Genomic DNA, 25501 nt, shown 5'->3' with positions numbered 1-25501 from the left:
TGACCAGAGTTTGAGGAGTTCATGTATTCACTATGTGCTAATGCTTTGTTCCGGTTCTCTATTAAAAGGAGGCCTTAATATCACTTAGTTTCCAATAGGACCCCGCTGCCACGGGAGGGTAGGATAAAAGATGTCATGCAAGTTCTTTTCCATAAGCACGTATGACTATATTCGGAATACATGCCTACATTACATTGATGAACTGGAGCTAGTTCGGTGTCACCCTATGTTATGACTGTTACATGATGAACCACATCCGGCATAATTATCCATCATTGATCCGGTGCCTAAGAGTTTCCCATATACTCGTTCTCGCTCATTTACTTTTCCGTTGTTACTGTTACAATCACTACAAAATACCAAAAACATTACTTTTGCTGTCTTTACTTTTGTTACCATTACCACCACTATCATATTACTTTGCTACTAAACACCTTGCTGCAGATACTAAGTTTCCAGGTGTGGTTGAATTGACAACTCATCTGCTAATACTTGAGAATATTATTTGGCTCCCCTTGTGTCGAATCAACAAATTTGGGTTGAATACTCTACCCTCGAAAACTGTTGCCATCCCCTATACTTGTGGGTTATCAAGACCTTTTTCTGGCACCATTGCCGGGGAGCATCGCTCTATTCTTTGAGTAACTTGGGATTTATATCTGCTGGACACTATGAAGAACTTGAAAAGACGCTAAGACCAAGATTTGACCCTCAACTACGAGGGGAGGTAAGGAACTGCCATCTAGCTCTGCACTAGATTCTCCTTCTGTTATAAGTAAGCTTGCGACACCTAAACCTGCTACTGCTATGAATTCCGATATGTTGCATGTTATTGATGATACCACTTCTGCTATGCATGATACTTGTGATGAAATCACTTCTATGCTTGATACTACCATGCCCCTTGGTGAATTTCTTGATGACCAAATTGCTAGGTCTAGAGAAAGAGAAATTATTACACCTGAATACAATGATGAGAGTGATGATGAAAATATGCCTCCTATTCCTGAAGGTTATCTTTTTGATGCAGAATCTTCTGCCGCTATTTTTGCTTGCCAGGATAGATATGAACTTAAGAGGTTGCTAGTTAAATGGAGTAAAGAATCTCTTAGAGATAGAATGAGACCCGACCCAGCTTTTTCTACTTCACCTATTTGTGTTCCCGATAAGGATTATTATGATTTTTCTGTTGATCCAGATATAATTACTTTGGTTGAATCCGATCCTTTCTATGGTTATGAATCTGAAACTGTTGTGGCACATCTTACTAAGTTGAATGATATAGCTGCCCTATTTACTAATAATGAGAGATCGCGCTATCTTTATTTACTCAAAATATTTCCATTCTCATTAAAGGGTGATGCTAAGATATGGTTTAATTCTCTTGATCCTGGTCGTGTGCAAAGTCCCCAGGATATGATTTATTACTTCTCTGCTAAATATTTCCCTGCTCATAAGAAACAAGCAGCCTTGAGGGAAATATATAACTTTGTGCAAATTGAAGAAGAGAGTCTCCCACAAGCTTGGGGGAGGCTTCTCAAGTTACTTAATGCTTTGCCTGATCATCCTCTTAAGAAACCTGAAATACTTGATATCTTTTATAATGGACTAACCGATGCTTCCAGAGATTACCTGGATAGTTGTGCTGGTTCTCTTTTCAGGGAAAGAACACCGGATGAAGCGGAAATTCTATTGAACAATATGTTGACAAATGAAAATAATTGGGCACCTCCCGAGCCAGCTCCTGAGCCAATTTCTGAGCCAATTATTGAGCCTATTCCTAAACCAACTCCGAAGAAGAGAGGTGTTCTATTTCTCAGTCCTGAAGATATGCAAGAGGCAAAGAAATCTAGGAAAGAGAAAGGTATTAAAACTGAAGATGTTAAGAATTTACCTCCTATTGAAGAAATACACGGTCTTAATTTACCGCCTGTTGAAGAAGTATATGATCTCAATTACTTATTTACTGAAGAACCTCCCGATATCCCGACACAGGTAGTAAAGGTAAATTCTCTCTATAGATATGATAAAGCTGAAGTCCCTCCTACTAAAATTGCTCGTCAGTGTTTGGATGAGTTGGATAACTTTATGTTTAAGCAAGATGACTTTAATGCTTATTTTGGTAGACAATTAAAACAAGATGCCTATATGATTAAACGCTTGGGTGATTATATGGGTGATATTAGAGGTGAACTTAAACTTGTTAGCAAACATGCTTCTATGGTTACCACTCAAGTAGAACAAGTACTTAAGGCTCAAAAATAAGCGCTTGATGAAATGAATAGTAAGAAAAATGATTATGTTGTTAGAGTGGCTACTAGAACCGGTAGAATGACTCAGGAACCTTTGTATCTTGAAGGCCACCCTAAGAGAATCGAGCAAGATTCTCAGAGAAATGATATTGATGTGCCTAGTTCTTCTAAAAGGAAGAAAAGGAAAAATGATAGGACTTTGCAAACTTCTAGTGAACCTATCACCGAGCCACCTGAGAATCCAAATGATACTTCTATTTCTAATGCTGAAACATAATCAGGCGATGAACATGAACCTACTGATAATGTTAATGATAATGTTCATGTTGATGTTTAACCTAGTAATGATAATGATGTAGAAGTTGAACCTGTTGTTGATCTTGATAACCCACAATCAAGGAATCAACGTTATGATAAAAGAGACTTTGTTGCTAGGAAACATGGTAAAGAAAGGGAACCATGGGTTCAAAAACCCATGCCTTTTCCCCCGAAACCATCCAAGAAAAAGGATGATGAGGATTTTGAGCGCTTTGCCAAAATGATTAGACCTATCTTTTTGCGTATGCGATTAACTGATGTGCTCAAAACAAAACCTTATTCTAAGTATATGAAGGATATTATTACTAATAAAAGAAAGATACCTGAAGCTGAAATTTCCACAATGCTTGCTAATTATACTTTTAAGGGTGGAATACCAAAGAAACTTGGAGATCCCGGAGTACCTACTATACCATGCTCCATTAGGAGAAATTATGTTAAAACTGCTTTGTGTGATCTTGGAGCTGGTGTTAGTGTTATGCCTCTCTCTTTATATTGTAGACTTGACTTGAATAAGTTGACACCTACTGAAATATCTTTGCAAATGGCTGATAAATCAACTGCTATACCTGTCGGTATTTGTGAGGATGTTCCTGTTGTGGTTGCAAATGTTACTATTCTAACGGACTTTGTTATCCTTGATATTCCTGAGGATGATAGTATGTCTATTATTCTTGGAAGACCATTCCTTAATACTGCAGGGGCTGTTATAGGCAATGTCACTTTTCATGTTAATGGCAATGAGCACACGGTACACTTTCCGAGGAAACAACCTCAGGTCCACAGCATCAACTCTATTGGAAAAATTCCATCGATTATATTTGGAGGTTTTGAATTTCCTCTCCCTACTGTCAAGAAAAAGTATGATATACTTATTGTTGGGGATTTTCATATCCCCGTTGAGGTAACTTAGTGCTATTCGAAATTTCTCCGGTTCTGTGTTAATCGGAATGAGCTCGTTAACAAGACTTGATCAACCTTGTTACTGGATTCATTTTGATGATCACGAGATGGATGAAACTAGAAGCACAACCTTCTGTACCCTCTTTATATTTTCTGTTATTTACTAGAAATAAAGTAAAATAGTACTTTTCTGTCTGTCTCCCGACTTATCCGTGCAATATAAAAAAATTCCCGAAAATAAAAGTCCTCAGAATTCCATGCCAATTTAATATGATTTTTTCGGGAATATTTAAGAGTTTACTGTGCAAACATCACCGCGGGGGGAGCTGCCACCTGGCCACGAGGGTGGAGGGCGCGCCCTACCCCCCTGGGCGCGCCCTCCTGCCTCGTGGGCCCATGGTGGCCCTCCTCCACTTATTCCTGCACCCATCTTCTTCCTCTGTCTCACACAAACACGAAAAACCAACTCAAGCACGAGTTCCAGCCCTCGTTGCTGTGATTTTCGATCTCCTTGCTCAAAGCACCTCTCGCAAAACTGCTTGGGGAGATTGTTCCTTCAGTAAACAATATGTTTAGGAGGATGTTCCAAGGTGGATCTTCAAGGAAACAAGGTCCCAGGCTTGCAATACGTGATGCTGACGAGGAACCACCAAGAGATGCTCCGGTTAGGCCCTGTGAATGGCCTTCAGAAAATTTTATGAATCAAGTTGGAATCAAAGAAGAATTTAGCGCATATTTGCGCAACACCGGTCTTGAGGACTTTGAAGCTGACAAATGCCCCAGTATCACGATCTCACAAGTTCATTTGTAAGGAGGTTTGAGTTTACATCTTCGCGTAATTCTCCTTCAGTCATGTTTGACCTTTATGACAAATCTTATACCATGGACTTAGAGGATTTCACTTCTGCTTGCAAGCTTCCATCATGGGGTAATGTCAGGGATCCCCTTAAATCTGATTATAGAGACTTTCTTGCTAAAATAACTGTGGGGGAATCTAGAGACATAACACAAGCCACTTTAGGGAGCATTCATTTTCCTGCTATACATTATTTTGCTCTCTTTATAGGTAGATGCATTAATGCTAAGGATGAAGTATGTCACTTGTGTGCTCCTGATCTCAGCATTCTCAGAAGTGCTGTGCTAGGAGACCAATCTTATCATTTGGGAGCCATCGTAGCTCATAGGTTGCATCAGAATAGACATAACGGGGATTTCTTTGGAGGAATTTATGCAACCCGCCTAGCTAATTTTCTTGAGATAGACATTCGTGAGGGTGAAATGGAGTTACCCCCTTCTTATTTAGATTTTGATTCTATGGTTTCTCACCGGTTTGTTGAGAGGACAGAGCCACCTCTCCAGTATCGACTAATCTTTAACAAATGTCATGTAGTCCATATTGCTCTTCCTGCTCCTGCCTTCTTTGATTTTTAGACGAAAGGAAGATATGTTATTACCAGAGAGGAGGCAGATGAATACAAGAGGAGAGCTGAGGCAGCTAGACGCTACACTGCAGCTCAGGAGGCGATAGCCGCTGCGTCATAGTATGACCCCAGCTTCACTTACGGGTATCCGCCAGGCCATCCCTGGCAATAGACCAACTTAGGCTAAAAACCTAAGCTTGGGGGAGTACGTATTTCCCACGGACATTACATTCATGTTCACACACACTCATTGCTAGATGTCGGTGTTCATACTCTTTCACTGTAATATCCATGCTAGTTTATTTTCTTTTTCCTGCTTTCTTCTTGTGTGTTTAATAAACCTTAAGAAAAAACAAAAAAATTAGTAGTAGTTTATTTCTTTGCTGTAGTAATTAAAAATAAAACCCAAAAATATTTTCCGTTCTTCTTTTGCTTGTTGGGAGCTTTCCCGTGTAAATAGTTTTCCTTTTCTTTTCTTTGGAGGTCAGTAGGAGAAGCCCATGATTAAATTGTTGAAGTGGCGCTTATATGCATGATTGATTATTTAATTTAGAGCCCATATTACTTGTCTTCTCCTGGTTATTGAATGCTTGCAGATTCCAGCTTAGTCCAATGCACGTGCACTCTTATTATTATTCACATCGTTCGGTCGTGCAAGTGAAAGGCAATAAGGATGATATATGATGGACTTATTGGGATGAGAAAAGCTGGTATGAACTCGACCTCTCTTGTTTTTATAAATATGATGATTCATCATTCCTGGGTTAGCTACTATGAAGTAAGCATATTTGCAATGACATTTAGATATTATAGTTGCTTGTGCCATGCTTGATTAGCTATGAGTTATAATGGTTTACCTTGCGTGCCAACATGCTATTAGAATGATTATGATGTGGTATGATGGGATGGTATCCTCCTTTAAATGAATTGAGTGACTAGACTTGGCACATGTTCACGCATGTAGTTGAATCAAATCAACATAGCCTTCATGATATTTATGTTCATGGTGGATTATATCCTACTCATGCTTGTATTCGGTGTAAATTAATTTTGATGCATGTTTACGACTGTTGTCGCTCTCCCAGTTGGTCGCTTCCCAGTCTTTTGCTAGCCTTCACCTGTACTAAGCAGGAATACTGCTTGTGCATCCAACCTCCTTAAACCCCAAAGTTGTTCCATATGAGTCCACTATACCTTCCTATATGCGGTATTTACCTGCCATTCCAAGTAAATTTGTATGTGCCAAACTCCAAACCTTCAAATGAAATTATGTTTTGTATGCTTGAGCAGCTCATGTTTCAAGTAGGGCTGCCCTTATCTTCCATGTTAGGCGGTTATTCTCAAGAGGAGTGGACTCCGCTCCTCATTCACGAGAAAAATGGCTGGTCACCGGGATGCCCAGTCCCATGCTTTATGCAAACTAAATCAAAATAATTGCAAACAAAACTCCCCTTGGGACCCGTTGAATGTTGGAGGCACTCGTTGTTTCGAGCAAGCCATGGATTGATGCTTGTGGAGGAAGGGGAGTATAAACTTTACCATTCTGTTTGGGAACCGCCTATAATTTGTTTAGCATGGAAGATATCGTCATCTCATAGTTGTTGCATTGACAGCAAAAGTATGCCGCTCAAAATGTTATTCAATCTCTATTTTAAAACTGAGCTATGGCACCTCTACAAATCCCTGCTTCCCTCTGTGAAGGGCCTATCTATTTACTTTTATGTTGAGTCATCACCCTTCTTATTAAAAAGCACCCGCTGGAGAGCGCACTGTTGTTTGCATTCATTATTATTGGTTTATTTCGGGTATAACTTGACTGGATCTCTTTTACCATGAATTACAATGTTTAGTCAGTCCTTGATCTTTGAAGGTGCTCTGCATTTATGTTTTGCGGTCTCAGAAAGGGCTAGCGAGATACCATTTTGTTATATCATGTTATGATTATTTTGAGAAAGTGTTGTGATCCGAGTTTTGTTATTATAGCTCGCGAGCTGATTATGCTATTGATATGAGTAATTGTGAGACCTTTATGTTATTGTTAGTATGGTTAGTTCATAGTATTTGCTGAAACTTGAATGTTGGCTTTTCATGTTTACAACAACAAAAGCAAACAGAGTTTGTAAAAGTTTTTCTTTTTCTCTTTCAGTTTGTCAACTGAATTGCTTGAGGACAAGCAAGGGTTTAAGCTTGGGGGAGTTGATACATCTCCGTCGTATCTACTTTTCCAAACACTTTTGCCCTTGTTTTGGACTCTAACTTGTATGATTTGAATGGAACTAACCTGGACTGACGCTGTTTTCAGCAGAATTGCCATGGTGTTGTTTTATGTGCAGAAAACAAAAGTTCTCGGAACGTCCTGAAACTCTACGGAATATCTTAGAATAAATAATAAAAAATCCTCGCCAAAGATGAAGACCAGGGGGGCCACACCCTGTCCACGAGGGTGGGGGCGCCCCCCTGGGTGCGCCCCCCTACCTCGTGGGCCCCCTGGTGGCCCTCCGACGCCAACTCCAACTCCATATATTGGCTTTCAGGGAGAAAAAATCAGAGAGAAGAAATCATCGCGTTTTACGATATGGAGCTGCCGCCAAGCCCTAATCTCTCTCGGGAGGGCTGATCTGGAGTCCGTTCGGGGCTCCAGAGAGGGGGATTCGTTGCCGTCGTCATCATCAACCATCCTCCATCACCAATTTCATGATGCTCACCGCCGTGCGTGAGTAATTCCATCGTAGGCTTGTTGGATGGTGATGGGTTGGATGAGATTTATCATGTAATCAAGTTAGTTTTGTTAGGGTTTGATCCCTAGTATCCACTATGTTCTAAGATTGATGTTGCTATGACTTTGCTACGCTTAATGCTTGTCACTAGGGCCCGAGTGCCATGATTTCAGATCTGAACCTATTATGTTTTCATGAATATATGTGAGTTCTTCATCCTATCTTGCAAGTCTATAGTCACCTACTATGTGTTATGATCCGGCAACCCCGAAGTGACAATAATCGGAACCACTCCCGGTGATGACCATAGTTTGAGGAGTTCATGTATTCACTATGTGCTAATGCTTTGTTCCGGTTCTCTATTAAAAGGAGGCCTTAATATCCCTTAGTTTCCAATAGGACCCCGCTGCCACGGGAGGGTAGGATAAAAGATGTCATGCAAGTTCTTTTCCATAAGCACGTATGACTATATTCAGAATACATGCCTACATTACATTGATGAACTGGAGCTAGTTCTGTGTCACCCTATGTTATGACTGTTACATGATGAACCACATCCGGCATAATTATCCATCATTGATCCGGTGCCTACGAGTTTCCCATATACTGGTTCTCGCTCATTTACTTTTCCGTTGTTACTGTTACAATCACTACAAAATACCAAAATCATTACCTTTGTTGTCTTTACTTTTGTTACCATTACCACCACTATCATATTACTTTGCTACTAAACACCTTGCTGCAGATACTAAGTTTCCAGGTGTGGTTGAATTGACAACTCAGCTGCTAATACTTGAGAATATTCTTTGGCTCCCCTTGTGTCGAATCAACAAATTTGGGTTGAATACTCTACCCTCGAAAACTGCTGCGATCCCCTATACTTGTGGGTTATCAGCCTCGCATACGACGATGAATGCCGAGATGTTGAGGACGAAGTTCGGGGCTAGATCGTGGAAATCTAGCCAGTAGTAGAACATGAGCCCGCGGATGAAGGGGTGAAGTGGAAACCCCAGTCCATGGACGAAGTGGGCGAGAAACACGACCCTCTCATGGGGTCCTAGGAGTTGGAATGACCTGCCCGTCGTCTGGTAGCCGGTGCGCTATGTGTGCGGCCAAGTATCCGTCCGCCCGAAAATTCGCGATATCCTTCTCCTTCACGGTGGAAGCCACCCACTTACCTCCTGCTCCGGACATGTTTAGCTGTGCGGAGAATACTTGGACTAGGGCACTGGGGCTCAAGGGGGCAAGAGTGTGCAAAGGAGGAAGAAGGCGTGGGTAAAAATGGGGAACTCTTATCCCTTTATAGAGGCGACGGAAGCGGTGCGCCTCCCCACTTGCCCATTGGGAATCGCTCACCTCCCGAGCGCCACGATTGATGGCTTGGCGGGATTACCCATACCCGTATTGATGAGAATCCCGTGATAAGGGGACACGATCTATGTTTTGACAAGACGTGTCAAGGAAACAGCCTCGCAATATCCATTGTGGCTGGTCAAAGGAAAACGGTTCGAATAATGACCTGACCGTAATGACATGTTACGTCTAAAAAGTTGTCGGCAGAGTATGTTTGTGAAATATCGTTCTCTCTACGGTGCTATATGAAGATCGTTTTGCAGATCCGGACACGGTCTACGTGTTCGATAATTACCTTGGAGTATTTGGAGTATTTGGAGTATTTGGATTAGGGGGTATCCGGACTGCCGGACTATATACATCGTCCGGACTATTGAAGCGTGAAGATACAAGACTCAAGACTTCGGCCCGTGTCCGGATGGGACTCTCCTTTGCATGGAAGGCAAGCTTGGCGATCCGGATATTATGTTTCCTTCCTTGTAACCGACTCCATGTAAACCCTAGCCCTCTCCACTGTCTATATAAACCGGAGAGGATGGTCCTTAGAAGGCCGATCACAATTACAATCATACCAGCATAGGCTATCTCTTAGGGTTTGGCCTCTACGATCTCGTGGTAGATCTACTCTTGTACTACTCCTATCTTCAATATTAATCAAGCAGGAAGTAGGGTTTTACCTCCATCGAGAGGGCCCGAACCTGGGTAAACATTGTGTCCCTTGCTTCCTGTTACCATCAGCCTAAGACGCACAGATCGGGACCCACTACCCGAGATCCGCCGGTTTTGACACCGACAATGGGGGTCCTGTTGATCGGGAGGGGTGTAGTGTACCGCAAAACGGACGAAACGGACTTGTGTTGGAGCGCTACGGTCGAAATGGGGGTCCTGTTCATCGGGAGGGGTGTGGCGTACCACAAAACGAGACTCCACAGGATACTGTTCAGCTCCACCGTCGACCTCCTCCAGCCTCCACGGGCTACTGTTCATCCACCGTCGACCTCCTCCAGCCTCCACCTGCAACTGTTCATCCACGGGCTCCTGTTCATCCAGCCTCCACCGCGCGCTACTCCACTGGCTACTATTCAACCACCCCTCTCCACGGGCTCCTGTTCAACCACCCCTCCACGGGCTACTGTTCATCCACCCCTCCACGGGGTCATCCTGTTCATCCAGCCCTCCATGGGGTCATGTTCATCCAGCCCCAACCGGCTCGATTGATCGGGGTCCTGTTCATCCAGAGGCAACGCCACGGGTCCTGTTCATCTACCCCCACCGCTCACTGTTCATCCACCCCCCCCCCCCCCCCCCCGCAACACTCACTGTTCATCCAGAGGCAGCATCGATCGGCTTCAGTTTGCAGCAGTAGCGAAGGAATCGCTCGATCGGGTTCAGTTAACAGCCATCGATCGATCGCTCGGGTTCAGTAACGCGTAGCCTGCAGTTCAATCGATCGGGTTCAGTTAGAGCCCAATGCCTTGCTTGGGTTCAGTTAGAAACAACATTGCACACATGCGCGTACGTGTACTAGAGAAACGCGCATCGCTCGGCCCCCGACACCGACCGTAACCGGGAACTCCCCGAAATTTTCCTCGCCCTCGCTTCTACCACGGTTTTTTCCATCATGGACGGCCCAAAGAATGTCATGCAGCTGCGTCTCTGGCCCGCCCAGGACGAAAATCCCATTTTCTATCATGATTTTTTGTCATAGAAGTAGGAGCCCACCACATCTATGATGATACCGGGTTTTTTCACAATTATCGTCATAGAAGTGTCATAAGTATGACATAATTTTTTTTGTTCGGCCCAAAATGTCATGGATGTGTCTTTTTTTTGTAGTGCATGGAGGCGAGGGGGAAGATGGGCGAGCTCCTCGACGCCAGTGACGCGAGGAAGCGGACTCATTTGATGCCATGGAGGAGGAGATGTGCTTGGGTAGGAGCACCTCACCACCGGAGAGCCTATGGAGAGAGGGGGTAGAGTGAGGGAGAGAGGAGGGATTCGGTCGAGGATATGGGGACTTCACCTACCTTGTACTTAGTAGTAGCGAGGGGTATAAACTCGTGCTACTAATATCAACTTAGTAGTAGCGCGGGTTTATACCCCTCGCTACTACTATGGCATGTCCCAGGAGGGAACGATAGAGACCTCTTAGTAGTAGCGAGGGTTAAAAACCCGCGCTACTACTATCAACTTAGTAGTAGCGAGGGGTAAAAACCCGCGCTACTAGTAAGTAGCAGTAGCGAGGGTTATAAACCTGCGCTACTAGTAAGCGTCTGCCTATAAGCTTTTCCCTAGTAGTGACACTTTGTTCTCATATATGGATCCTATCTCAGATTTCATGGCCTCAAGCCATCTGTCAGAATCTGGGCTCATCATAGCTTCTTCATAGTTCGTAGGTTCACCTTGGTCTAGTAACATGACTTCTAGGACGGGATTACCGTACCACTCTGGTGCAGATCATGCTCTGGTTGACCAACGAAATTCAGTAGTAACTTGATATGAAGTTTCATGATCATCATCTTTAGCTTCCTCTCTAGTTGGTGTAGGCATCACGGGAACAATTTTCTCTAATGTACTACTTTCCGATTCGAGAGAAGGTACATTTACCTCATCAACTTCTACTTTCCTCCCACTCACTTCTTTCGAGAGAAAACTCCTTCTCTAGAAAGGACCCATTCTCAGCAACAAAGATATTTCCTTTGGATCTATGATGGAAGGTGTACCCAATTGTTTCCTTAGGGTATCCTATGAAGACGCACTTCTTCCATTTGGGTTTGATCTTATAAGGTTGAAGCTTTTGACATGTCGTAACCCCAAATTTTAAGAAATGACAGCTTAGGTTTCTTGCTAAACCAAAGTTCATATGATGTCATCTCAACGGATTTAGATGGTGCCCTATTTAACGTGAATGCGGTTGTCTCTAATGCATAACCCCAAAATGGTAGTGGTAAATCGGTAAGAGACATCATATATCGCACCATATCTAATAAAGTGCGGTTATGACATTTGGACACACCATTACGCTAAGGTGTTCTAGGTGGAGTGAGTTGCAAAACAATTCCACATTGTTTTAAATGAAGGCCAAAGTCGTAACTCAAATATTCGCCTCCACGATCAGATCGTAGAAACTTTATTTTCTTGTTATGATGATTCTCCACTTCACTCCGAAATTCTTTGAACTTTTCAAATGTTTCAGACTTGTGTTTCATCAAGTAGATATACCCATATCTACTTAAATCATCTGTGAAGGTGAGAAAATAACGATACCTGCCGCGTGCTTCAACACTCATCGGACCGCATACATCGGTATGTATTATTTCCAACAAGTTATTAGCTTACTCCATTGTTCCGAATAACAGAGTTTTAGTCATCTTGCCCATGATGCATGGTTCGCAAGTATGAAATGATTAATAATCAAGTGATTCCAAAAGCCCATCAATATGGAGTTTCTTCATGCGCTTTACACCAATATGACCTAAACGGAAGTGCCACAAGTATGTTGCACTATCATTATCAACTTTGCATCTTTTGGCATCAATATTATGAATATGTGTACCACTACCTCTGAGATTCAATAAAACATTAACATTGGATGTATGACCATAAAAGGTTTTATTCATGTAAACATAATAATAATTATTCTTTGTCTTGAATGAATAACGCTATTGCAATAAACACTATCCTGTCTTGTTCATGCTCAACGCAAAGACCAAATAACATTTATTTAGGTTCAACACTAATCCCGAAAGTATAGGGATTGTCCTATGATGATCATATCAATCTAGGAACCACTTCCAACACACATCATCACTTCACCTTCAACTAGTCTCCATTTATTCTGCAATTCCTGCTTCGAGTTACTAATCTTAGCAATCGAACAGGTATCAAATACCCAGGGGCTACTACAAGCACTAGTAAGGTACACATCAATAACATGTATATCATGTATACCTTTATTCACTTTGCCATCCTTCTTATCCACCAAATATTTGGGCTAGTTCCGCTTCCAGTGACCATTTCCTTTGCAGTAGAAGCACTCAGTTTCAGGCTTAGGTCCAGCTTTGGGCTTCTTCACGGGAGTGACAACTTGCTTGCCATTCTTCGTGAAGTTCCCTTTCTTCCCTTTAGCCTTTTTCTTGAAACTAGTGGTCTTGTTAACCATCAACACTTCATGCCCTTTCTTGATTTCTACCTTTGCCGATTTCAGCATCGCGAAAAGCTCAGGAATCGTTTTTGTCATCCCTTGCATATTATAGTTCATCACGGAGTTCTAGTAGCTTAGTGTTAATGACTAGAGAACTCTGTCAATCACTATCTTATCTGGAATATTAACTCCCACTTGATTCAAGCGATTGTAGTACACAGACATTCTGAGCACATGCTCACTAGTTGAGCTATTCTCCTCCATCTTGTAGGCAAAGTACTTGTCAGAGGTCTCATACCTCTCGACATGGGCATGAGTCTGAATACCAATTTCAGCTCCTAGAACATCTCATATGCTCCGTGGCGTTCAAAAATGTTTTTGAAGTTCCTGTTCTAAGCCGTAAAGCATGGTGCACTAAACTATCAAGTAGTCATCATATCGAGCTTGCCAAACGTTCATAATGTCTACATCTGCTCCTCCAATAGGTCTGTCACCTAGCGGTGCATTGAGGACATAATTCTTCTGTGTAGCAATGAGGATAATCCTCAGATCAAGGACCCAGTCCGCATCATTGCTACTATCATTTTTCAACTTAGTTTTCTGTAGGAACATCTCAAAAAACATAGGGGAGCTACAACGCGAGCTATTGATCTACAACATAATTTGCAAATACTATCATGACTAAGTTCATGATAAATTAAAGTTCAATTAATCAAATTACTTAAGAACTCCCACTTAAACTGACATCCCTCAAGTCATCTAAGTGTAACATGATCCAAATCAACTAACTCATGTCTGGTCATCACGTGAGATGAGGTAGTCATCAATGGTGAACATATCTATGTTGATCATATGTACTATATGATTCACGTTCGATCTTTCGGTCTCTAGTGTTCCGATGCCATGTCTATACATGCTAGGCTAGTCAAGTTTAACCCAAGTATTCCGCGTGTGTAAATCTTCTTACACCCGTTGTATGTGAACGTAGAGTCTATCACACCCGATCATCACATGGTGTCTCAACACGTCAAACTGTAGCAACGGTGCATACACATGCAGAACACTTTTACCTTGAAATATAGTGAAGGGATCATCTTATAATGCTACCACCGTTCTAAGAAAAATAAGATGCATAAAGGATAAACATCACATGCAATCAAAAATATGTGACATGATATGGCCATCATCATCTTATGCTTTTGATCTCCATCTCCAAAGCATCGTTATGATCTCCATCGTCACCGGCTCGACACCTTGATGTCCATCGTTGCGTCATGGTCGTCTCGCCAACTATTTCTTCTATGACTTGCTAACTCATAGCGATAAAGTAAAGCAATTACATGGCGTTTGCATTTCATTCAATAAAGAGACAAACATAAGGCTCCTGCCGGTTGCCAATAGAATACAAAACATGATCATCTCATACAATAACGTATACCACATCATGTCTTGACCATATCACATCACAACATTCCCTGCAAAAACAAGTTAGACGTCCTCTACTTTGTTGTGCAAGTTTTACGTGGCCGCTACGGGCTTCTAGCAAGAATCGTTCTTACCTAAGCATCAAAACCACAACGGTGATTTATCAAGTTTGTTGTTTTAACCTTCAAAAAGGACCGGTCGCAGTCAAATTCGATTCAACTAAAGTAGGAGAAACAAACACCCGTCAGCCACCTTTATGCAAAACGAGTTGCATGTCTGTTGGTGGAACCGGTCTCATGAACGTGGTCATGTAAGGTTGGTCCGGGCCGCTTCATCCAACAATACCGCCGAATCAAAATAAGACATTGGTGGTAAGGAGTATGACGATCACCGCCCACAACTCTGTGTTCTACTCGTGCATATCATCTACGCATAGACCTGGCTCATGATGCCACTTTTGGGGAACGTAGCATGCAATTTCAAAAAAAATCCTATGCTCACGCAAGATCTATCTAGGAGATGCATATCAACGAGGGGGAGAGTGTGTCTACGTACCCTCGTAGACCGTAAGCGGAAACGTTTCACAATGCGGTTGATGTAGTCAAACTTTTTCGCGATCCACCGATCGAGTACCGAACGTACGACACATCCGAGTTCTACACACGTACAGCTCGTTGACGTCCCTCGCCTTCTTGATCCAGCAAGATGTCGAGATAGTAGATGAGTTCCGTCAGCACGACGGTGTGGTGATGGTGACGGTGAAGTGATCTCCGCAGGGCTTCGCCTAAGCACTATGAAGTTATGACCGGAGGCGTAAACTTTGGAGGGGGGCGCCGCACACGGCTAAGATAATGTCTGGGGTGTGCTAGGCACCCCCTCCCACATATATATATAGGTGCAGGGGGAGGAGGGAGCAGCCAGGGGGCGCTCCAAGTAGGATCTGAATCCTACTTGGGGTTTCCCCAAGTGGCGCCCCCTGCCTTTTTTCATCGGAGAAGAAAAGGGAAGGGAAGAGAGAAAGGAAAGGGGGGCCGAACCCCCTTTTTCCTTCTCCCAATTCGGCCTCCTGCCATAGGGGGGCGCGTCACCCCTTGTGGGCTGGTGTGCTCCCCTCTCATGGCCCATATGGCCCATATCTCCCCCCGGGGGTTCCGGTAACCCCTCTGGTACTCCGATAAATACCCGATACACTCCGGAACACTTCTGGTGTCTGAATACCATCGTCCTATATATCAATCTTTACCTCTTGACCATTTCGAGACTCCTCGTCATGTCCGTGATCACATTCGGGACTCCGAACAACATTCGGTCACCAAATCACATAAACCATATGATAATATATCGTCAACAAACGTTAAGCGTGCGGACCCTACGGGTTCGAGAACTATGTAGACATGACCGAGACAACTCTTTGATCAATAACTAATAGTGGAACCTGGATGCTCATATTGGCTCCCACATATTCTACAAAGATCTTTATCGGTCGAACCATTATGGCAAAATAAGTTATTCTCTTTGTCCACCGGTATGTTACTTGTCCGAGATTCGATCGTAGGTATCTTTATACGTAGTTCAATCTCGTTACCGGTAAGTCTCTTTACTCGTGCCGTAATACATCATCTTGCAACTAACTCATTGTCACTTTGCTTGCAAGGCTTCTTATGATGTGTATTACCGAGAGGGCCCAGAGATACCTATCCGATACTCAGAGTGACAAATCCTAATCTCGATCTATACCAACCCCACAAACACCTTTGGAGATGCTTGTAAAGCATCTTTATAATCACCCAGTTACGTTGTGATGTTATATAATCTCATAGTTGAAGAAATATGTATTTGACATGAAGAAAGCAATAGTAATAAAACTGAACGATCAATATGCTATGCTAACGGATAGGTCTTGTCCATCACATTATTCTCCTAATGATGTGATCCCGTTCATCAAATGACAACACATGTATATGGTTAGGAAACTTAACCATCTTTGATTAACGAGCTAGTCTAGTAGAGGCTTAGTAGGGAAACAGTGTTTTTGTCTATGTATCCACACATGTATCAAGTTTCTGGTTAATACAATTCTAGCATGCATAATAAACATTTATCATGAAATAAGGAAATATAAAATAACAACTTTATTATTGCCTCTAGGGCATATTTCCTTCCTGTGTACATGCGGTGGAGCGGCCGATGGACTTGGTAGTGGTGGCTTCTCTGTGGTGGGACGCATGACTTGGTTGTTTCACTTTGTGTGGCGGGGCACCCCATGCGTCCTGCCTTGCAACTGATCATCTCCAGTTACTATCCCTCGTGTTCTTGTGATGGTCGGGGTGTACCCGATATCGGCGAGTGTGTTAGCATGTTGGACGTTGTATGTGATGGCAGATCTAGCGTCTCAACAATTGCCCGATGTGTGGTGTTTTTCCCGATCCTCGATTGTGGTGTGGACCGGGGCATTACAACAAAACTTCTTCTCTGGCAACTTGGTGATGGGACACAAAGGACTTTTGAATTCTGACTTTTTTAAACATGAACATTTAAAAAAAATTCTCAAACATATTTTGGGAAACGTATTTATTTTGAAAAAATTGAGAATATTTTTAGAAATTCCCCAACTTTTTTAAATAGGAACAAATTTTGAAAATTCCATTTTTTTTAATTCCAATACCTTTTAAATTATAACTAAAATTTAAAAACTCTCTGCATTTTAAAAAAAATACAAAAAAGAATAAAAAACAAAAACCGAACCCAAAACCATCTAAGAAGGTTGCCAAACCCAGAAAAACCGGACAGTAGTAATAAAACTGCAAAAGTTCCTAAAATCAGATTCACAACTGCTAAATGGGCCAGTCGAATGTCGCTGGCTGGTTTGTTGTATGGAAGAGTTTCTGGGTCGAATTGCTCGGGCGGTACGGAAGAGTTTGGCCCAGAGAAAAGCCACAGCACGAGCCCTTTTGCCATCTCGTGCACCGACGGTCCGGATCGGGAGCAAGGACAGGATCCCGACCGTCAGTTCCCGTTCGAGCACGGGCGGTGCAGACGAAGCGTCCGTCTCTTTGGCTCCCTGCGGCCGCAGTTTTCCTTCCCAAAGGGGAAAAAAAGAGAGAGAGAAGAGGAGAAAGTCTGCAGAAATCGAGATCGGAGGCACAGCTCGAGGTGATTCTCGCTCTTATAATTCCGTCAGCTAATTTTACCATCAATTTTCCGTGCTCTCGCACGCATCCCGTTCGAGAGGAACCACTTGTGATTTGTCTACGCCTCCCTCTTCTGCGCGGCTGTGGATTTGGTTTCGAATTAGGGTTTCGAATTAGGATGTATTGGCCTAGAATCGTCGGATATGTTCCTCATGTTTCGATTCGATGCTTGGTTTCCCGTTTTCGTATGCTTAATTGGAGCAATTGTTGGTGGGTCTGGTCGCTCCAATCTCAGATGCGGGTTATCGGAGCTTCTCGCTCTGTGTAGTGCGGGGTGTTGCTTTGCTTCAATTGAAGCGAATTCACAGCTTTATCACGGATGTTTTGTACAGGAAAAAGACGCCTCTTTTTGTGCAGGTTGAGGATTTCAATTTTGGTTCGAACTAGAGTTTAGTCACCCCTGGGATTAGTCCTTTCAATCTTATTCCATGTTTTTACCTTCAACAGAGAATCTGATTACAAGTTTGTAGCTGAGTTTACTCGGTTTGCTTCGCAGATTTAGGTTCCTGATTTTGAATATATTCATAAATAAGTGGATTGTACTCCCTCCGTAGCGTTTAGTGATCTAAACGCTCTTATATTTCTTTACGGAGGGAGTAGTTGTTATGTACATTCCCTTTTAGCACGCGGTGCGGTGAACAACTAGATTTTGTATTCCTCTCGGTGACTAGATGACCAAGGGTTTATTTTTCCTGATGATGCTTGTCTGAACTTATCAGTTTTTCTTAATGAATTTTGAGCTGAAGTGTTTGATTATTGCATTGCAGGGATTTGTATTTGTATTTGCCTGGGTTTGGGGGAAGGCTAGGGAAGTTCATCACAAGATAGGATTTCAGAATTTTATGGACTTTGATTGCAATAAGGCAGGAGAGTCTTCAGCCAAGCATTGTTTTAGCATTTGCAACGAGGGCACACTCATCCAGGCAAACACCTTAACTCATTGTGGAAAGGCTAAAAAGTGGAATAGCCTCAACAAGTTGAACAACCCGGAGTCAAGTCATGGATCACTTCCAAGGGTTACTGACCCCAAGGAAGATGGTGAGACAGGAAATGATGGAACTGCCTCAGAGTGTAGCACTATGTGCTTCACTGATCTGCCGTCTGCATTGGTCTGTGAAGTCCTTGCGCGCCTTGATCCAAAGGGGCTTGGGGTTGTATCTTGTGTCTCCACAGTTCTGCAGACCCTAGCCACAGATCATCAGGGATGGAAGAAATTCTACTGTGAGAGGTGGGGACTTCCGAATGCTCCCATCGGACCCCTAGTTCCAGGTGGAACCCCAGATGGGAGGTCGTGGAAAGCATTGTTTGTGGATCGGGAGTTTCAAAGTAGATCATTCCTGGGAAGATTTAGTGTGGATGTTCTCCGCGGTCACAATGAGGATGTACGCACTGTGTACCTTCTGGCGTCAGCAAATCTGATATTCACTGGTGGCCATGATTCTGTGGTTCGGATGTGGAATATGGAGGAAGGTCTACTGATTGATGAGTCCCGCCCATTTGGTTGCACTATCCGGGCAATTGCAGCTGACAGTAGGCTTTTGGTAACTGGAGGATCCAAAGCCTTCATTCAGTGTTGGAGGGCTATTGAGGGGGCCTCGCACCTTTTCCACATTTCTGGGAATGGTACTAACCAGAATTCTGAATTTCGCCTATGGGGGCATGAAGGGCCTGTGACTTGTCTTTCCTTGGATTCAACAAGGATTTACAGTGGTTCTTGGGATATGACTGTTCGTGTTTGGGACAGAGCCGAGATGAAGTGCGTGCAAAAGTTCATGCATGCTGACTGGGTTTTGGCCCTGGCTCCTCATGGAAATACTGTTGCCAGTACAGCTGGTAGAGACGCATATGTGTGGGATATCGGAAGTGGTGAATTAACAACTATAATTTCCAATGCCCATGTTGGTAATGCATATTCTGTAGCTCGAACACACCTGGCAGGTTTGCTGTTTACTGGAGGAGAGGATGGGGCAATTCGCTTGTTCGATGTTTCTGAGATATCTGATAATGAGAATATTAAACCAGCTGCCACTTGGTTGCCGCATTCTGGCCCTGTTCATTCTCTTGCTTTTGAGTACCCATGGCTTGTTTCTGCCTCTAGTGATGGCAGGATCGCACTAATTGATTTGAGGAAGATCCTGACCCCCCTAAACTCATCAAAGCGCCGATTCAGGGTTAAGCCCTTCGATCCAAGCACCGTAGAGCCTCCACAGCGAATGCTTCATGGCTTTGGATGCTATCTTTTCTCCATCGGCATCGGTGCAGATAGAATCATATGTGGAGGCGAGGATGGCGCTGTCAGGGTCTGGAACTTCTCAGAAGCACTGGAGATTGAGAAGAAGGCACAGGCTTTAAGGAGTCTGAGGCAGGAGAACCGCATGAGGCGGAGGAAGGCACAAGTGGAGATGAATGCAAATGGTAGAAGGGTTGACCATTGCTCAGTAGCCATGAAAAGGAACCCATTGAAGGGTGATAAGAGTGTCACCTGGCAAATCAAGCGTCCCATCGGTGACAAGGTCAAGTCTTAGATTGGGTATTTGTACCCTTCGTAATATAACATTTTTCTTTTCCGATTCCACCCATAAGCTTGGTTTGCTACATGTAGGTCAACATTTGGCATTTTCATATATTCAACTTATATCTAGTGCACTGTGGTCGCATTTAATATGTATGCAATTCTTATTGACCTGGTGTACATTGGGTCCAATGGAAGAAAGTTTTCCATACGTCCTTCTGTTTCCAGCTCTGGTTGCATTCGTTTTTGTATCGTTCTGTTTGCATTTCTGGTGAAAGAAAAATTGCATGACACACCATGCAGGAATAATCGACTTGTGTATTTATCTCCGTGTTGCAGCAAACATGTTTGATCCCTAGGCTCTAGCTGGATGACCACTTTGTTTTCAGGTATAGGTTTGTAATTTTCAGTACGTGCAAATTGTTGCGAAGGCAGATTGAAACGCCTTTAATGTCAAGCTCAGAGATTCCAGTATATAGTTATAACTTGGTGTCAGCATGTGAGGTATCTCCTGGTTGGTCACTGAGCCAGATTGAACAACGGTTGGTACTCCGTTCAATGTAGCATAGACCATGTATGAAACCAATGTGTACCGCGGAAAATAACCTGCAACGGAGAAGAGTTTTTGCTATTTAAAACAAAATATTTCTTCACAGCCAAAGCAACCATTGCAACGGAGAAGAGTTTTTGCTATTTAAAACAAAATATTTCTTCATAGCCAAAGCAACCATAGTAAGACATACGCTTCTAGGCAATCTAAATCTTTTGGAATTCCATTCAAACAGGGACAAAGGAATAAATTTGACAATATTTGTGGGCGTATCTAAATTGGACGTTATTTGGATGACTAATCATGTAGAACGTCCAGACTTACACTAGAAAAATAGGTGTTTAATTGTCTCATTGTGTGTACAAAAACTACACTTCTTGCTTCCTTGCCAATTGCAACTGGCGAGATGTCTTTGTTTAGCACAACACCTCTCCGAAGATACCACATGAAAATCTTAACTTTTAGCAGAATCTTCAATTTTCAAAATTCTATGTTATTATCCATTGGGACCTCTAAATGCGTAAGCGCACAGTATATAGAGTTCAATGTGAAGGATCAAAATGTAGCTAACCAAGCCATTGGGGGAGGTGAGAGCGACAAGGCCACCACCCACGTTACAGATCGGGATGGTGCCACAGGTCAGGACTCGGGACAAGGGACCTGAACCTTGGGGGTGAAGGCCATTGCAATCGCCGATAGCCTCACCTATATAGCGCACCCTTAACCAATGGAGCAGCAACCCGGAACCACAGCCCGTCGTTCCAAGCATCGACGAGCGACAACATGTTCGGGCCAAATAGCCCCTTTGATCCTCGAGCACCCAGCAGACGCACCTGGGATCCTTGGGGTCCACAAGCCATCCCCGATAACAGGTATGGGAAATTTGCCCCAACACCATCCTGCTTTCCACCAGTAGCATGAATTGGACGAGCAACGGCCACGGGAGTGGCATACCCCGTCGCCTAAGGCTGGATTCCCTAAATTCGATGGTCAAAACCCCAAACTATGGCAACAACGTGAAACCTATTTTGAGATGTACCATGTTCACCCTGATTTGCGTACGCGCTATGCATCTCTTAACTTCCAGCACATTGCTGCATTATGGCTTCAGAATTTGGAGACCAAAATAGGTAGAATTGATTGGAGTGAGTTCTGTGAGCGTGTGCAACATGGACATGGTAAAATTAATTATGATAGATGTCGTAGATAGATTCGTGCATTAAGGCAAACCGGTACAATAACCGAGTATTTCGACAAATTTGAACACCTCCGTCACCAATTGCTATTGCACATTCAATTTAGAGGAAGCATTTTGCGTTGATGAGTTCTTAAATGGGTTGAAAGAGGAAATTTGATCTGCTATTTGGCTCCATCGACCTCAAGACAGGATACTGGAGTTTGTTGGCATTGCTGCATGAAGATGACATGGAATTGGGCAAGCATTGTTCTTCCAGCAAGCTTGGTCCAGCCGGGGGCACTTAGTGATATGGTAAGTCACAGTTCCACTCCAAGGTGGATCAAGGCAAACGTAGTGAACTGGCCAATATTGACGACAAGGTGGAGGCACACAAAGCCTTCTATTGTTCTAAAGGGCTATGTTTCACCTACGACAAACCCTAGAGTAAGACCGACAAGTCCCACTTCATATCATCAAAGGGTTGCTTGAGGTGCTCATTATCTCTTAGCCGAGGGACGAAAATGAGCATGAGAACAACGACAATGAAGAACAAGCTTCAGAGGTGATGCTAATTGGTTCATATTTGAGTACACCCAAGCGCAAACATGCACTCCAATTGCATGTTTACGTGGGCAAGCACCATGTTCAGATTCGCATGGACTTGCACAACGTGGGCACATTCATCAGCACAGATATGGCTATGTGGCTCCACTGCAAGATCCAGTTGTGCCCTCCTGTAGATCTCATAGTGGAAAATGGCGCTCAATTTCTTGTGACACCTATGTGCCCCAGCTGGAATGGTCTGTGCATGGCCACAAATTCGTAGATGACATGCACGGCTTAGATTTTGGGTGTTATGACATTATTCTGGCCGTAGATTGGTTGGAGCCATATCGCCCCAAGTGGGTGGATTGACGGTGCAAGATTATGCGGTTCACTCACAATGGCACATACATCACACTTCCGGGGGGGTGCTTGCTACCTGTTGACCGTGCGTTGGTTTTTCCCTTGAAGAGGAAAGGGTGATGCAACAAAGTAGCGTAACTATTTCTCTCAGTTTTTGAGAACCAAGGTATCAATCCAGTAGGAGGCTCCTCAAAAGTCCCACGCACATACACAAACAAATAAGAACCTCGCAACCAACGCGATAAAGGGGTTGTCAATCCCTTCACGGTAACTTGCGAAAGTGAGATTTGGTAGAGATAATATGATAAGATAAATATTTTTGGTATTTTTATGATATAGATTGGAAAATAAAAGATGCAAATAAAAGTAGATGGAAAACTTATATGATAAAAGATAGACCCGTGGGCCATAGGTTTCACTAGTGGCTTCTCTCAAGATAGCATAATTATTACAGTGGGTGAACAAATTACTGTCGAGCAATTGATAGAAAAGTGCATAGTTATGAGATTATCTAGGCATGATCATGTATATAGGCATCACGTCCGCAACAAGTAGACCGAAACGATTCTGCATCTACTACTATTACTGCATACATCGACCGACTCCTGCCTGCATCTACAGTATTAAGTTCATAAGAACAGAGTAACACATTAAGGAAGATGACATGATGTAGATGGATAAACTCATGCAATATGATATAAACCCCGGGAGGGGCGTTTTGGTGCCCGGTCTCATATGGACCTGATATCATGTCCCTTTAATGATGTATGGGGATCCGAGTAATTGGCTGGCAGGTGTCAGGTTTGGTGCATCAAAAAAGCATGGTGCCGGAGAATACACACGTGAACAAGGACGTATGGTGGGGTCATTCTGTAGGGCAACAGTGCATATGGTGACTGGGACAGATAGTGGCGTGTGGTAGTGCGTTCTGAACCGCGGCTTAGGATCAGTGCGGATCATCTAGGCCATTGCCCAGTCTGAAGCCGGTGACACCTATTTTGAATCTGGGTTGCTAGCACCAAAATTGTGATTAGTTTGGTAGGCACGTTCCCAATATCCGAAGGTAGTGTATTGAGAGTGTTGATTGCTGTGCAGCCGTTGCTTTCAGTGAGTTTTCATGTAGATCGTTGGGTGGCTTCAGCAGGCGAAATTGACGGAGCTGCAATGGCGGATGGTGGACTGGAGTTCCGGATGGTTCGCTGATAGCTAGGAGCATCTATATTCGGTCGGGCTGCTGCTTGTGTCCTAGAAGGAGGCAGTTTCCACCGTGCCCGTCAAATCCAATGGGGTGTCGCCCTTCGCTGAATGTTGGCCAGGCGCCGGGCGATGGGAGCGGACTGAAAGCGGGACAGAGGAGGAAAACATCACCGATGCAATGGCCGATGGTGGACTGGAGTAGCTCATGGTTCTGTCCAGTACGCGAACGTGGTGGCGGAGATGTGGTGTTGACTGTTGAGTGAGATCAAAGAAGAAAGTGGATCGACAGTAGAACTTTTTAGGGGAGAATCAACAGTAGTTTTTTTTAGAAAAGAATCGGCAGCAGATGACGTTGGTTGTTTGGGATCGAGGAACACATGAAGACACAGAACGGCTCAGAAAGTGAGTTGGGCCATCGGCCTTTCAGATGGGCCGTAAGAACGCGAACATCACCAAGCTTCATTGAATGATGCGGGTCGAGTTCATCATGAATTAAAGATACGAAGCAGATACAGCGAGGAATACAACATGCATCACACATCTCGAGAAAACTTGGCGGCATAGATTTCAGGTGCATCTGAGCCTGGGCATCGAAACGGATTTTCGTATAAACCCCATCTTTTTATCCTCGATGGCAACAATACAATACGTGCCTTGCTGCCCCTGCTGTCACTGGGAAAGGACACCGCAAGATTGAACCCAAAGCTAAGCACTTCTCCCATTGCAAGAAAGATCAATCTAGTAGTCCAAACCAAACTGATAATTCGAAGAGACTTGTAAAGATAACCCATCATACATAAAAGAATTCAGAGGAGATTCAAATATTTCTCATAGATAAACTTGATCATAAACCCACAATTCATCGGATCTCGATAAACACACCGCAAAAAGAGTTACATCGAATAGATCTCCAAGAAGAGGAAGGAGAACTTTGTATTGAGAATCAAAGAGAGAGAAGAAGCCATCTAACTAATAACTATGGACCCGAAGGTCTATGGTCAACTACTCACAACTCATCGGAGAGGCCTTGGAGATGATGTAGAGGCCCTCCATGGTCGATTCCCCCTCCGGCGGAGCGCCGATGAAGGCTCCAAGATGGGATCTCGTGGATACAGAAGGTTGCAGTGGTGGAAATAGTTTTTCGTGGTGCTCCTGGATGTTTTCGGGGTCCGTGGATATATATAGGAGGAAGAAGTAGGTCGGTGGACGCTCAAGGGGCCCACAAGGGTGGGGGGCGCGCCCACCCTTACAGGGCGCGCCGGGCACCATCGTGACCGCCTCGTTCGCTTCTTGACGTCCACTCCAAGTCTCCTAGATTGCGTTTGTTCCAAAAAGATCGCTCCCGAAGGTTTCATTCCGTTTGGACTCCGTTTGATATTCCTTTCCTTTGAAACACTGAAATAGGCAAAAAACAGCAATTCGGGCTGGGCCTCCA

General features: G+C 43.6%; 1 protein-coding gene across 1 annotated transcript; it reads left to right on the top strand.

Annotated features, from left to right (window-relative positions):
• The first annotated feature begins 17514 nt into the window (after positions 1-17514).
• On the top strand, positions 17515-20463 carry LOC123046739 (F-box/WD-40 repeat-containing protein At5g21040). The gene is made up of 2 exons (XM_044470163.1): positions 17515-17686; positions 18492-20463. Exon 2 carries the CDS (start codon positions 18567-18569, stop codon positions 20247-20249), a length of 1683 nt encoding a protein of 560 aa, XP_044326098.1. The 5' UTR covers positions 17515-17686; positions 18492-18566; the 3' UTR covers positions 20250-20463.
• Positions 20464-25501: the final 5038 nt, after the last annotated feature.

The sequence above is a fragment of the Triticum aestivum genome, chromosome 2B (assembly GCF_018294505.1).
Source record: "Triticum aestivum cultivar Chinese Spring chromosome 2B, IWGSC CS RefSeq v2.1, whole genome shotgun sequence".
In the NCBI taxonomy this organism is placed as follows: domain Eukaryota; kingdom Viridiplantae; phylum Streptophyta; class Magnoliopsida; order Poales; family Poaceae; genus Triticum; species Triticum aestivum.
This window is presented reverse-complemented; position numbering and strand designations above follow the sequence as displayed.

Bases quoted from the DNA above. Each gene is read 5' to 3' on its own strand.
- LOC123046739 (XM_044470163.1), top strand. From the start codon at position 18,567: ATGGACTTTGATTGCAATAAGGCAGGAGAGTCTTCAGCCAAGCATTGT.